Source organism: Ranitomeya variabilis, chromosome 4 (assembly GCF_051348905.1).
Source record: "Ranitomeya variabilis isolate aRanVar5 chromosome 4, aRanVar5.hap1, whole genome shotgun sequence".
Lineage (NCBI taxonomy): Eukaryota > Metazoa > Chordata > Amphibia > Anura > Dendrobatidae > Ranitomeya > Ranitomeya variabilis.
The window spans coordinates 541,101,852-541,115,979 of record NC_135235.1 but is presented as its reverse complement, the minus strand read 5'-3'; the positions used below and the strand labels follow the sequence as shown (position 1 = coordinate 541,115,979).

The 14,128-nt window shown below is 49.7% G+C and overlaps 1 protein-coding gene across 1 annotated transcript in view; it reads right to left on the bottom strand.

Annotated features, from left to right (window-relative positions):
• Positions 1-1,710: 1,710 nt before the first annotated feature.
• LOC143765634 (NXPE family member 2-like) overlaps positions 1,711-14,128 on the bottom strand; it is a 193,390-nt gene continuing 180,972 nt past the window's right edge. The window contains exon 5 of the mRNA XM_077252482.1: positions 1,711-2,356. Coding sequence (XP_077108597.1) covers positions 1,821-2,356 — 536 coding nt within the window. The 3' untranslated portion in view covers positions 1,711-1,820. The remainder of the gene's footprint in view (positions 2,357-14,128) is intronic.

The following is a 14,128-nucleotide window of genomic DNA, read 5'->3' as shown; positions in this document are numbered from 1 at the left end:
GCCCTTTCCACCACCTCCATGATTTCCTCCTCCCACAACATTATTGCATTCTCCCCCCACCACCATCACTGCCCATTCCAATTTCCACCTCCTTCATTGCCTCCCCCCACCCCCATCATTGCCCATTCCACCTCCATCATTGCCCATTCCACCACATCCATCATTTCCTCCTCCCCCTCCATCCCAATTATTGCCTGCTCTGGGCCCTGGCACTTGCGATACTTACCTCTCTCGGTTCCAGCGCTGCAACATCTTCCATCCTCTGACTGTGACGTTCAGGTCAGAGGGCACGATGACGTCACCAGTGCGTGCCCTCTGCCTGAGCAGTCGCAGCACAGAGAGCAGGAAGACGCCGACAGTGAGGAGTCCAGAGTAGAGCAGCGTCAACCAAGGAGAGGTGAGTATTTCATTTTTTTCTTAAATATTTGGAGCATTATATGGGGACCATCAGAAGGGGCCCATATATGGAGCATTATATGGTGCTAATTCTAAATGGAGTATCTTATGGGGCCAATAATATAGGGAGCATCTTATGAAGCCAATTCTATAGGGAGCATTATATGGGGCCAATTTAATATGGAGCATCTTATGGGGCCAATTCAATATGGAGCAGTATATGGGGCCAATTACATATGGAGCAGTATATGGGGCCAATAGTATATGAAGCATCTTATGGGACTAATTATATATGGAGCAATTTATATGGCCAATTATATATGGAGCATTATATGGGGCCCATTATACATGGAGCATCTTATGGGGCCAATTATTTTTGAAGCATTATATGGGACCCATTCTGTAAGGAGTATTATATGGGACACAGTATACTGTATGGGGCCGATCATATACTGTATGGAGCATTATATGAGGCCCATTATATATGGAGCAATAGAGGGGGCCCATCATATAATGTATGGAGAATTATATGTGGCTCACTATACTGTATGGTGCATTATATGGGGTCAATTCCGTATGGAGCAATATATGCGGCTCATTCTGTATGGAGCACTCTGTGGTGCCCATTATACTGCATGGAGCATTATATGAGGCTCATTATTCTGTTTGGAGCAATATATGGGGCTAATTATTCTGTATAGAGGACAATGTGGTTCAAATTATACTGTATGGAGCACTATATGGGGCCACTATACTGTATGGGGCAATATATGGGGCTCATTATTCTGTTTGGAGCAATATATGGGGCTCATTATTCTGTATAGAGGACTATACTGTCTGGTTTCTGAGCTAATGTAGAATGTGCAATTGATATCACTCATGTAATGTAAGAAGTAAGCGAAATCTTTGGCATTGTACTATACCTTTATTTCTCTGCCGTATCGGTGCATTATGAATTGTGGTATGTGTTAAAGGGGCCCACTGGGACTCTTTCGCCCAGGGCCCATGAAAACCTGGAGCCGGCCCTGAGCCCCTGAGCAGTGGGAACTCAACACCTAACACTCATCACTATTTACAACCTCTAGTCATCATTTTGCAGATTGTCCAGTTATAATCTATATATATACAAATCTTTACATGGCAGGCCCTCCTCTAGTAGTTCTAGTAAGAAGAATGTCTGTCTAAAGATTTTTTTTATTATTGTTTATTTTTAGAGCACCATTGATTCCATGGTGCTGTACATAAGAAGGAGTGACATACAAAGGAGAAATATAAATTACAATGAACAAACAGACAGGTACAGAGAGGGGAGGGCTCTGCCCCTGTGGGCTTATTTCTGACAAAATCACAAAAAACAATTTGTCTCTTCTAGATGTTTGCTACATTGGCACAGAATAAAAATAATAATACATACAATAATATTATTAACAAATGTAAGAAAGAAACAGATTGACTTGATTTTTAATGACAATTTCTGGTGGGTGGATATCATATGATCCATAGGCTGTAGTCATGTCCCAAGCATCAATTATACCAATGTTAAGTCCCTTGAAGATATCCTTTACCAAGAGATATTGAATGTATCCATGAAAATCACTAAATCGTTCAACATCATTATTCATTTCTCTGGTGTTTTCTGACTTTACAATTACTTTTGTATCCGGACTTCTTAAAAATAAATGTTCAATGGATTTGCGAATATTAAGAACTCTTCTGATGAACAAGTCAAGAGGAAAAGGTCGGAAATGTTGTCCTACAGAAATTACTATTACAGTGTTGGCACCTCCACCAATTCGGTCAATTTCATTAGTGATATAGGCATGGTCTTTCATTGAAAAGAAGGTCTGAGTAACAAAGGGGTGTCCATGCTTCTTCCACTGGATGGAAATATGATTTGTCAAATCAAATTCTAAATGTGTCTTATGCCCGCCAGTTCCATGATTATTAAAAAACGTCAGTGCTGTAAATGAGAGGGAAAAAAATTACCGTAATTGCTTTTAAAGACAAAACTTATTAAACTAAATTTTTATATTAATTAAATAAAATGTAATGAAATTGTTCACAATATTCTTAACATAGTTAACTGAAATATTATAAATACAAGGTTCTTAAAGGGAACCTGTCACCCCCAAAATCGAAGATGAGCTAAGGCCACCGTCATCAGGGGCTTATCTACAACATTCTGTAATGCTGTAGATAAGCCCCCGATGTATCCTGAATGATGAGAAAAAGAGGTAATATTATACTCACCCAGGGGCGGTCCCGCTGCGGTCCGGGTCCGATGGGCATCGCAAGTCCAGTCCGGGGCCTCCCATCTTCTTACGATGACGTCCTCTTCTTGTCTTCATGTTGCGGCTCCGGCGCAGGCGTACTTTGTCTGTCCTGTTGAGGGCAGAGCAAAGTACTGCAGTGCGCAGGCGCCGGGAAAGGTCAGAGAGGCCTGGCGCCTGCGCACTGAAGTACTTTGCCCTGCCCTCAACAGGGCAGACAAAGTACGCCTGCGCTGGAGCTGCGGCGTGAAGACAAGAAGAGGACGTCATGGTAAGAAGATAGGAGGCCCCGGACTGGACCTGGGACGCCCATCTGACCGGACCGCAGCGGGACCGCCCCTGGGTGAGTATAAACTAACCTCTTTTTCTCATCTTTCAGGATACATCTGGGGCTTATCTACAGCATTATAGAATGCTGTAGATAAGCCCCTGATGACGGTGGGCTTAGCTCATCTTCGATTTTGGGGGTGACAGGTTCCATTTAAAAATAATCCACTGAATAACAGTTATACAACTTACTTTATTAACTTTATTAAATCTCTAACATATTATTCTTGCACCAATATAATCTTTTTTTATTTCACCACTGGAATAGTACTAATGTATGCTCCTCATTTGTAGTTGAATAATTACTAGCTATAATTACTAGCTGCCGTCTTCTGCTGTTCTCGGCACCCCTCCAGTAATCTTTTTCTAGTTGCTCCAGTGTTTGCTGGGTGGATAGGAAACCATAAATCTGTGCAAGCTTAATAAGACTTACATTGAGAGCTTGTGACCATTATCTCTGACTTGAGTCAGTCAGGAGCTGCAGTCAAAAGATGGTGGACCGGGAAAGGAACGGTGGCAGGAAGAGCAGAAGATAGGGGTTGGTAAATATTTTAGCAGCAGTGAACAGATATTAGTGATACTACTCTAGCAGTGACATATTGAAATTACTCTCAAGTGGTGCTTTAAATTCTTTACATACTTTATCAGGTTATATCTAGTGATGAGCGAATACATTTGGCACTATTTCTTACTCTGTGAATAATTTGGTATTTGCCTCGGTATATTTGCGTGACCTGCCCTGCATGTTTGGTGCTTTATTTGCGGCCAATGAAGATTCTGGGCTGGCATATCAATCACAGTAACGCCAGCACCATCTTCAGTGTGGCATTACTGTGATTGGCTGTCCTTCCAGCATCATAGGGACTATTTAAAGGCTGCCGGCGTGTCATGTCGGATGCTGTTCAGACCAGGTCGTTCGACAGACAGCGGTAATTCCGCTTTTGACCACTATTTGCTCATTGGCGTCGGCTAGGTTTCGTCCAGCTGTTCCAGGGTTAATTTACCTGATCCTCGGATTGGAAGCTGGGCCATGCCCATGGCCTTTAAATAGTTCTCCGGATCATTGGGCGTCGCCGATTATAGCTTCTGTCTTGCGTTGTTATCTCGGTCTGGAGTGGAGAGCTGGTTGTTGGAGAATCGTTGCTGGTGGTGTATTTTCCTTTGTCTTATTTACTCCTTCCTATATTTGTGTTTATTTTGCCCTGCACATTTATAGTGTATTCCTGAGTGACTGCGGCGTGGTGTATATTTTCCTTTGTCCTTGTCTGTGCTAACTGTGGGTATTGGTGTATTACATTCACTGCGTGGAGGGCGAAGGTTTTCAGCTTAGGGTTGTAACAGGAGGCAGGGTGAGGTTCGAGGCCTGGACATGCACACCATCAGTGTAAACTTCAGGTAGAGGGTCAGTCAGCATTTCCCTAGTCTGAGGGAAATTGCAGGGGCCCGGGTTATTAGCTCTCACCCACCTAGTCTCCCCGTGACATTATAATCGGCCCAACAACAACAACAAAAAAAAGGGGGGTTCTTTTTTTTTGTGTTTTGTCATGGATCCCATGACTTCCATAATCCGCCAGTTGGAGGTGCTGTCCCTACAGGTCACGGAGTTGAGGGGGGCAGTACAGCAACAGGGACTAGCAGTATCTAATGTGCAAGCTAGAGCGACAGAAAGAGTTGCTGAGCCTAAATTTCCTTTGCCTGAAAAGTTTGCTGGGGAACGCAGTAAATTTGTTTTCGTGAAGCTTGCAAACTATATTTCCATATGCGCCCGATCTCCTCGGGTAATGAGGCTCAGCGTGTGGGCCTGGTGTTGTCATTGTTAAGCGGGGATCCCCAAGCATGGGCGTTTTCTTTGCCATCTGATTCTGCTGCATTTGACTCTGTGGAGAGTTTTTTTTCTTCTCTTGGGAAAATCTATGATGAACCTGACAGAATGGCTCTGGCAGAATCTAAGATACGCTCCATTCGCCAGGGGGAGCGAGTAGCAGAGGATTACTGTTCTGAATTCCGCCGCTGGGCGATAGATACCCAATGGAATGATCCAGCATTGCGGAGTCAGTTTATTCATGGGGTTTTTGGAAGGGTTAAAAAAGCCCTTCTGATGTACGAGACTCCTGCTTCTCTAGATTCCGCTATGAGTCTGGTTGTCCGCATTGATCGCCGTCTGCGTCAGGGGGAGCATGAGACACCGCCTATGGGTGAAGGTTTAGGTTTACGTGAGGTTGCTGCAGGTGAGCCCACGGAGCCTATGCAAATCGCAGGGGTGTCACATGTAAAGCGTCGAGCCCCAGAGATCAGGAAGCAGGGAGCCTGTTTTTACTCTGGTAAAATTGGTCATTTTATTAACATCTGTCCTCTGCTGTCTAACAAAAACGCAACGGCGGAAAACTTCTAAGCTCAGATGGTGTGGAGGAGACCAATCTGAGCTTATGTATATCCTCCATGGTGGTTTCTCAATGCATGCTCCCTGCTAAGGTTTTTATCGCTGGCAGTGAGCTGCCAATTACTGTTTTTGTGGATAGTGGTTCAGCCACAAATCTCATTGATGAGGAGTTTGCGCGCACAGCAGGTTTTAGGATTGAAAAACTGTCTCATCCTATCCGTGTGGTCACCATCAATGCTGCTCCTCTCTCTCAGGGGGAGATTACTGAATTTGTGGCTGAGGTGAAACTCCATATTGGGGTTCTACATTCCGAGCGGGTTACATGTAAGGTGCTCAGGAATCTTCCTGCTCGGGTGGTTTTGGGTTTTCCTTGGTTTTCCATGCACAACCCGGTAATTGACTGGAAAACTCAGGACTAGTGTTGAGCATTCCGATACCGCAAGTATCGGGTATCGGCCGATACTAGCGGTATCGGAATTCCGATACCGGGATTCCGATACTTGGCGCGTATCGGATACCGGAATCGGAAGTTCAATGATTCAAAATTCAGAAATTCAGCCAATGAGAAAGATTCCAAGTGTGGGCACATCCTGTTTAGCATGGAGGGCATGAAACTACTGGCAAGGCTGTGATTGGCTGCTGAAATGATGTCATGATGCAGTTTAAAAGTCGCTGGCGCCATTTTGCGATCACTCTGCTGTGAATTCAGTTAGTGACAGGACGCTGTTTGCTGACTGAGGGACAGTTTAGAGATAGCGATTTGCTTCTTTGTGCTTTCCAAAGGCTAATTTAGCAACCGCTGTGTTCACCTACTATTCACCTTGCTTTTGCCTTGTAGCGCTGTTTTCACAGCGATCTGCAAGGTCTGTGTGTGTGTGTGTGTGTGAGTGCAGCCCACTCTCTAGTCTGAGTGCAGCCACATAGGCCATCCATAGCTGGTTGTATTCAGTTCAGGGAGGGTGGTTCATTGCCTCATACTGTCCTTTTTTTTTTTTTTTTTGAAGTAGTGCAGGCTGCTGCACATTTTTTCCAAAAATTCCTATTAGTGTCTTTCCACCCGTCTCCAGCTAATTTGTGGAAAAACACTACATAGGATAAAGTAGAGGAGGGTTTTTGGGCCTTGCAGCGCCGTTTACGGCTGTCTGCACGGTCTCCGTGTGACTGCAGCTCGCCCTGTAATCTGTGAGCAGCTATAGCCTGGTTGTCTCCAGCTCAGGGTTTTTCACTGCGTCATACCGCCAAATCAATTTTCTTTTTTTTCAAAGTAGTGTAGTCTGCTGCTAATTTATTTTAAAAAATCCTATTAGTGTCTTTCCACCCGTCTCCAGCTAATTTGTGGAAAAACACTACATAGGATAAAGTAGAGGAGGGTTTTTGGGCCTTGCAGCGCCGTTTACGGCTGTCTGCACGGTCTCCGTGTGACTGCAGCTCGCCCTGTAGTCTGTGAGCAGCCGTAGCCTGGTTGTCTGCAGCTCAGGGTTTTTCACTGCGTCATACCGCCAAATCAATTTTCTTTTTTTTCAAAGTAGTGTAGTCTGCTGCTAATTTATTTTAAAAAATCCTATTAGTGTCTTTCCACCCGTCTCCAGCTAATTTGTGGAAAAACACTACATAGGATAAAGTAGAGGAGGGTTTTTGGGCCTTGCAGCGCCGTTTACGGCTGTCTGCACGGTCTCCGTGTGACTGCAGCTCGCCCTGTAGTCTGTGAGCAGCCGTAGCCTGGTTGTCTGCAGCTCAGGGTTTTTCACTGCGTCATACCGCCAAATCAATTTTCTTTTTTTTCAAAGTAGTGTAGTCTGCTGCTAATTTATTTTAAAAAATCCTATTAGTGTCTTTCCACCCGTCTCCAGCTAATTTGTGGAAAAACACTACATAGGATAAAGTAGAGGAGGGTTTTTGGGCCTTGCAGCGCCGTTTACGGCTGTCTGCACGGTCTCCGTGTGATTGCAGCTCTATCCGTTGTCAGTTCAGCCCCAAAAAAATAAATAAATAATAAAGTTCACCAAACACACCAGTTACACCACTTTACATTTGTGTAGGCCACATTAGCTCATATTCAAGTCTAGTCCACACTTTAGAAAATTAGTGTGTCTTATACCTGTTAGGAGGAGTTGCTCAGGAATAAGCACACAAAGCCGTTAGTACTTTTCTGCTTATCTTTATCAGTCAACCAAGATGAAGAAGGCAGTGAGTAAGGCACGTGGGCGTGGGCGTGGGCGCGGAGCAGGGAGGGGACGTGGGGATTCTGTGCCTGCTGCGGGCACCGGTGAGTCATCAGCACCCACTTTCACAAGGGAACAGTCGTTCATGCGCAGCTTTGTCGCCGAGCGCCGTACACCGCTGCTGCGTGAAGACCAAATTGAAGCCGTTGTGGGATGGATGGCAGCTAATGCATCAACTTCCATTAGTGCCACATCCTCTCAGACACAGAGCACTGGAGAGCAGCCATCTGTCTCTTCACCACCTGCAAAATTGCCCAGGCAGACAGAGATCCCAGGACAGGAGCAGTCTCTACTTCTGTTCTCTGAATCATCTCTTGGCTTGGAAACAGGGGGCCAGCCAAGCAGCATTGGAGAAATGGAAGAAGAGGCAGGGTGCAGTGATGCCCAACAGCTTTTTCTGTCTTCCTCTGAAGAGGCGGGTGGGCCAGTGGCTCCGGTCACCACCTCGCAGGCCGCATCAGCTGATGATGACACTCAGGTGCCACTTACTGGTGCGTGCTCTGCTGCTGAGACTACCCAGGAGGAGCAGTTGGGGGCAGAGGGTAGTGTAGATGATGAGGTCCTTGACCCATCTTGGCGTCAGGGACAGGAAGGTGGTGGGAGCAGCTCTGAGGAAGAGATTCCCCGTACGGCCCAAAGAGGGAGAGGGAGGGGGAAGACTGCGGATCCTGCAGCCTCCGCTTTGGCACCCGTAAGGAGCATGTCTCTTCCAAAAGTCAAAAGGGGGGCTCCCAAGACTTGCAGTGCCTGGTCCTTTTTTGACACAGTTGCAGATGACATTTGCTATGTCAGATGCAAGGTGTGTCATCAAAAAATCAAAAGAGGTCAAAAAGTCGCCAACCTCAATACCTCCAACATGTGGAAACATGTGCGCAACAGGCACCCGGCGGAGTTAGACAAACACACTGAAGAGCTAGGCCAACCAACAGCGGCAGCTACCACCTCTTCAGCTCGTGTTGCCTCTTCCTCTAGCTCACACGCAGCTGGTTCGGCTTCCTCCCAGGATCGCCGTGGAAGAACCTCTGGCCCTGTTGTCCAGAGACCCGCTGTAATTCCACCCGCAGCACCACTTTCCCAGTCATCCACACACTCCCAGCCCAGTCTACAGCCATCGGTAGTACAGGCATGGGAGAAAAGGCGGCCTTTCTCGTCAAACCACCCACGAGCACAGGCTCTGACTGCAGGCATTGCCAAACTTCTGTCACTGGAAATGCTGTCATTCAGGCTGGTGGAGACTGACAGCTTCCGTGACTTGATGTCATTGGCAGTCCCACAGTACAATGTGCCTAGCCGCTTTTACTTCAGCAGGCAAGCCGTCCCTGCCCTGCACAAGCATGTGGAGGGACACATAAAACACGCGCTACTGAACGCCGTCAGTAGCAAGGTCCACCTCACCACCGATGCGTGGACCAGTCAACATGGACAGGGGCGATACCTTTCCCTCACTGCCCATTGGGTTAATGTAGTTGAGCCGGGTACAGACCGTGCGAGTGGCGCAGGACGTGTCCTGCCCACTCCAAGGATTGCAGGAATCCATTCTGTACGCATTGACTCCTCCTCTTACACCAGTTCCTCAGAATCATCGCTGCAGGAGCCGTCACAGTCCACCTCCACATGGACCCGTGATGAACGTGTACCTGTTACGACCGACATGAGCACAGCCGTGGCCAAACGTCAACAGGCCGTCTTGAAATTAATTTTTTTGGGGAATCGTAGCCACACAGCGCAGGAGCTCTGGAATGCCATCAAGCAGGAGAGCGATGTGTGGTTTGAGCCAGCGAATCTCCAGCCAGGCATGGTAGTGTGTGATAATGGCCGAAATCTGGTGGCAGCCCTGGGCCTCGGCAACCTCACTCACATCCCATGTCTGGCACATGTGCTCAATTTGGTCGTGCAGAGTTTTTTGAGGGACTATCCGGATCTTGATGCACTGCTGCACAAGGTCCGCCTAGAGTGTGCTCACTTGCGGCGTTCCAGCACGGCAAAAGCGCGCATTGCGGCTCTGCAGCGCCGACACCGCCTGCCGGAACATCGCATCATATGTGACCTACCTACCAGGTGGAATTCCACGTTACATATGTTGGAGCGGTTGTGTGAGCAGCAGCAAGCTGTAATGGAGTACCAGCTGTATCAGGCGCAAAAAAGTCGCAGTCAGCGCCGTACAGACTTCACAACCACAGAGTGGGCCACTATGAAGGATGTCTGCCAGGTTTTGCGTCCCTTTGATTATTCCACGCGGATGGCGAGTGCAGATGATGCACTAGTCAGCATGACTGTCCCCCTTATCTGCCTGCTTGAAAAATCACTGCAAGCGCTAAGGGATGATGTTGTGGAAGAGGTGGAGGATGAGGATTCACCACTTCCATCATCTTCTGGACAGTCAGCGCCACGTGGTTCCTCACAAACGCGTAGGCAGGGGACAGTTTGTGAGGAGGATGAGGAGGAGTCAATGGAGGAGGAAGACATCCGTCCAGAGGAGGGAGTTCCCGAATTGTCCAGTACTCAGTGTGTACAGCGAGGGTGGGGTGATGACGAGCGGGCAGAGATCACGCCTCCAGCTGGGGACAGCGTTTCTTGGGCAGTTGGCAGTCTGCAGCACATGGTGGATTACATGCTGCAGTGCCTGAGAAACGACCGCCGCATCGACCACATTCTCAACATGTCTGATTATTGGGTGTTCACCCTCCTCGATCCTCGCTACCGGGACAACGTAGAAAGCCTCATCACACCGTTGAACCGGGAGCGAAAAATGCGGGAGTACCAAGACACACTGGTCAGTTCCATCATCTTCTCCATTCCAACTGAGAGAAGTGCTGCTAGTGCATTCCAAAGCAGCTCAGTGCGTCCAGGCAGTGGTGGAGGCTCTGCACAAAGAGGGAGCAGAAGCAGTGCCTCTGCCCAAGGCAAGACCAGTATGGCCCAACTGTGGCACAGTTTTCTGTGCCCCCCACAAAAGTCTACACCATCACAGACGGCTCCAGTCAGCAGGAGGCAACGGTTCCGTCAGATGGTGACAGACTACATGTCTTGCCCTCTTGCTGTACTCCCAGACGGCTCTTCCCCTTTCAAGTTTTGGGTCTCAAAGCTGGATACATGGCCAGAGCTAAGCCAGTATGCATTGGAGGTGCTGTCTTGCCCTGCGGCCAGTGTATTATCGGAACGTGTCTTTAGTGCTGCAGGTGGTGTACTAACTGACCGTCGCATGCGACTATCCTCCGATAACGTTGACCGGCTTACTTTCCTGAAAATGAACAAGGCCTGGATCTCGCAGGAATTTGCCACTCCTCCTCCTGATTAAATAATTAGGTCACTGTATACGTTATCCAGGTCTCCTGTTGTGTTCATCTTTCTACCACCTGAACTTAAATTCCTGGGCTCCAACACCGCCAGTTGAGGCTCAGAAGTGCCGTCTGCACAGTCAAAACATACGACCCAGTGTTATTGGGTTTCAGTAACGTCAGCTGATCCCCAGCTGTGTAGCCGGCAATGTGTCATGCGACCGCCACGCTGACACAACAACTGAAATGTAAGGGAATCTGTCCCCCCCCCCCCAAGGCGTTTGTTACTGAAAGAGCCACCTTGTGCAGCAGTAATGCTGCACAAGGAAAAAGGTAGCTATTTTGGTTTTGCTCCTTGCACACGCAAAACTTAACACTTATAAAATGTGTCCACTGATACCGTAAAACCGTCCCGGAGGTGGGACTTTCCTTCGTAATATGACGCAGCACAGCCGTCATTCCTACCCCCCCGGCGCCGCGCCCCGGCTCCTCAGCGTTGTTTGATTCCGTCCCGGAGCCTGCGCTGTTATGTTATCCCGTGGCCAGGCACACTTAGCGCTGCCCGTCTTCTGGCATCATTTGGTGTCAGGCTGGCTGCGCCTGTGCGGCCACGCTGGCCGAGAGCCCGCCTCGCAGTGTCTTCTGATTTAATCCCACTGGGGGCCTGGGATCTATGGACATGCGCAGTGCATATCTGAACCTCCACCTCTCACTCATCTCCCTATGGCTTCTTCAGACTGTTCGGTGTCAGCTGGTCCCTAATAGCATGCCACGGCCGTGACACCGCACAGTCTGAAAAAGAAGCCGTAGGGAGGGGAGTGAGAGGCGAGGATATGCACTGCGCATGGCCATGGATCCCAGGCCCCCAGTGGGATTACATCAGAAGACACTGCGAGGCGGGCTCTCGGCCAGCGCGGCCGCACAGGCGCAGCCAGCCTGACACCAAATGATGTCAGAAGATGGGCAGCGCTAAGTGTGCCTGGCCACGGGATAACATAACAGCGCAGGCTCCGGGACGGAATCAAACAACGCTGAGGAGCCGGGGCACGGCGGCGGGGGGGTAGTAATGATGGCTGTGCTGCGTCATATTACGAAGGAAAGTCCCACCTCCGGGACGGTTTCACGGCTTCAGGGGACACATTTTAAAAGTGTTTAGTTCTGTGTTTGCAAGGAGCATGATGAAAAGAGCCACCTTTTCCTTTTGCATCTTTTGTGCTGCACAAGCTGGCTCTTTCAGCTACAAACGCCTTGGGGGGGGGGTTAAAGGTTCCCTTTCGACTTTCTCAGGCTTCGGCCTACATTGTGTTCCTCTGCTTTTCCACCTGCCCCTGGGCTCCAACACCGCTAGTTGCCGTCCAGAAGTGCTGTACGCACAGTCAACAGTCGCTCCTCTGTTATTGAGGTTCAGTAACGTCAGCTGTTCCCCTGCTGTGTGTGTGGCAATCCCTCCTACCTCCTCCAACCTCCTCCAACCTCCTCCTCCTCCACCTGTCCCTGGGCTCCAACACCGCCAGTTGCCGTCCAGAAGTGCTGTACGCACAGTCAACAGTCCCTCCTCTGTTATTGGGGTTCAGTAACGTCAGCTGTTCCCCTGCTGTGTGTGTGGCAATCCCTCCTACCTCCTCCAACCTCCTCCAACCTCCTCCTCCTCCACCTGTCCCTGGGCTCCAACACCGCCAGTTGCCGTCCAGAAGTGCTGTACACACAGTCAACAGTCCCTCCTCTGTTATTGGGGTTCAGTAACGTCAGCTGTTCCCCTGCTGTGTGTGTGGCAATCCCTCCTACCTCCTCCAACCTCCTCCAACCTCCTCCTCCTCCACCTGTCCCTGGGCTCCAACACCGCCAGTTGCCGTCCAGAAGTGCTGTACGCACAGTCAACAGTCCCTCCTCTGTTATTGGGGTTCAGTAACGTCAGCTGTTCCCCTGCTGTGTGTGTGGCAATCCCTCCAACCTCCTCCAACCTCCTCCTCCTCCACCTGTCCCTGGGCTCCAACACCGCCAGTTGCCGTCCAGAAGTGCTGTACGCACAGTCAACAGTCCCTCCTCTGTTATTGGGGTTCAGTAACGTCAGCTGTTCCCCTGCTGTGTGTGTGGCAATCCCTCCTACCTCCTCCAACCTCCTCCAACCTCCTCCTCCTCCACCTGTCCCTGGGCTCCAACACCGCCAGTTGCCGTCCAGAAGTGCTGTACGCACAGTCAACAGTCCCTCCTCTGTTATTGGGGTTCAGTAACGTCAGCTGTTCCCCTGCTGTGTGTGTGGCAATCCCTCCTACCTCCTCCAACCTCCTCCAACCTCCTCCTCCTCCACCTGTTCCTGGGCTCCAACACCGCCAGTTGCCGTCCAGAAGTGCTGTACGCACAGTCAACAGTCCCTCCTCTGTTATTGGGGTTCAGTAACGTCAGCTGTTCCCCTGCTGTGTGTGTGGCAATCCCTCCAACCTCCTCCAACCTCCTCCTCCTCCACCTGTCCCTGGGCTCCAACACCGCTAGTTGCCGTCCAGAAGTGCTGTACGCACAGTCAACAGTCCCTCCTCTGTTATTGGGGTTCAGTAACGTCAGCTGTTCCCCTGCTGTGTGTGTGGCAATCCCTCCTACCTCCTCCAACCTCCTCCAACCTCCTCCTCCTCCACCTGTCCCTGGGCTCCAACACCGCCAGTTGCCGTCCAGAAGTGCTGTACGCACAGTCAACAGTCCCTCCTCTGTTATTGGGGTTCAGTAACGTCAGCTGTTCCCCTGCTGTGTGTGTGGCAATCCCTCCAACCTCCTCCAACCTCCTCCTCCTCCACCTGTCCCTGGGCTCCAACACCGCCAGTTGCCGTCCAGAAGTGCTGTACGCACAGTCAACAGTCCCTCCTCTGTTATTGGGGTTCAGTAACGTCAGCTGTTCCCCTGCTGTGTGTGTGGCAATCCCTCCTACCTCCTCCAATCTCCTCCAACCTCCTCCTCCTCCACCTGTCCCTGGGCTCCAACACCGCCAGTTGCCGTCCAGAAGTGCTGTACGCACAGTCAACAGTCCCTCCTCTGTTATTGGGGTTCAGTAACGTCAGCTGTTCCCCTGCTGTGTGTGTGGCAATCCCTCCAACCTCCTCCAACCTCCTCCTCCTCCACCTGTCCCTGGGCTCCAACACCGCCAGTTGCCGTCCAGAAGTGCTGTACGCACAGTCAACAGTCCCTCCTCTGTTATTGGGGTTCAGTAACGTCAGCTGTTCCCCTGCTGTGTGTGTGGCAATCCCTCCAACCTCCTCCAACCTCCTC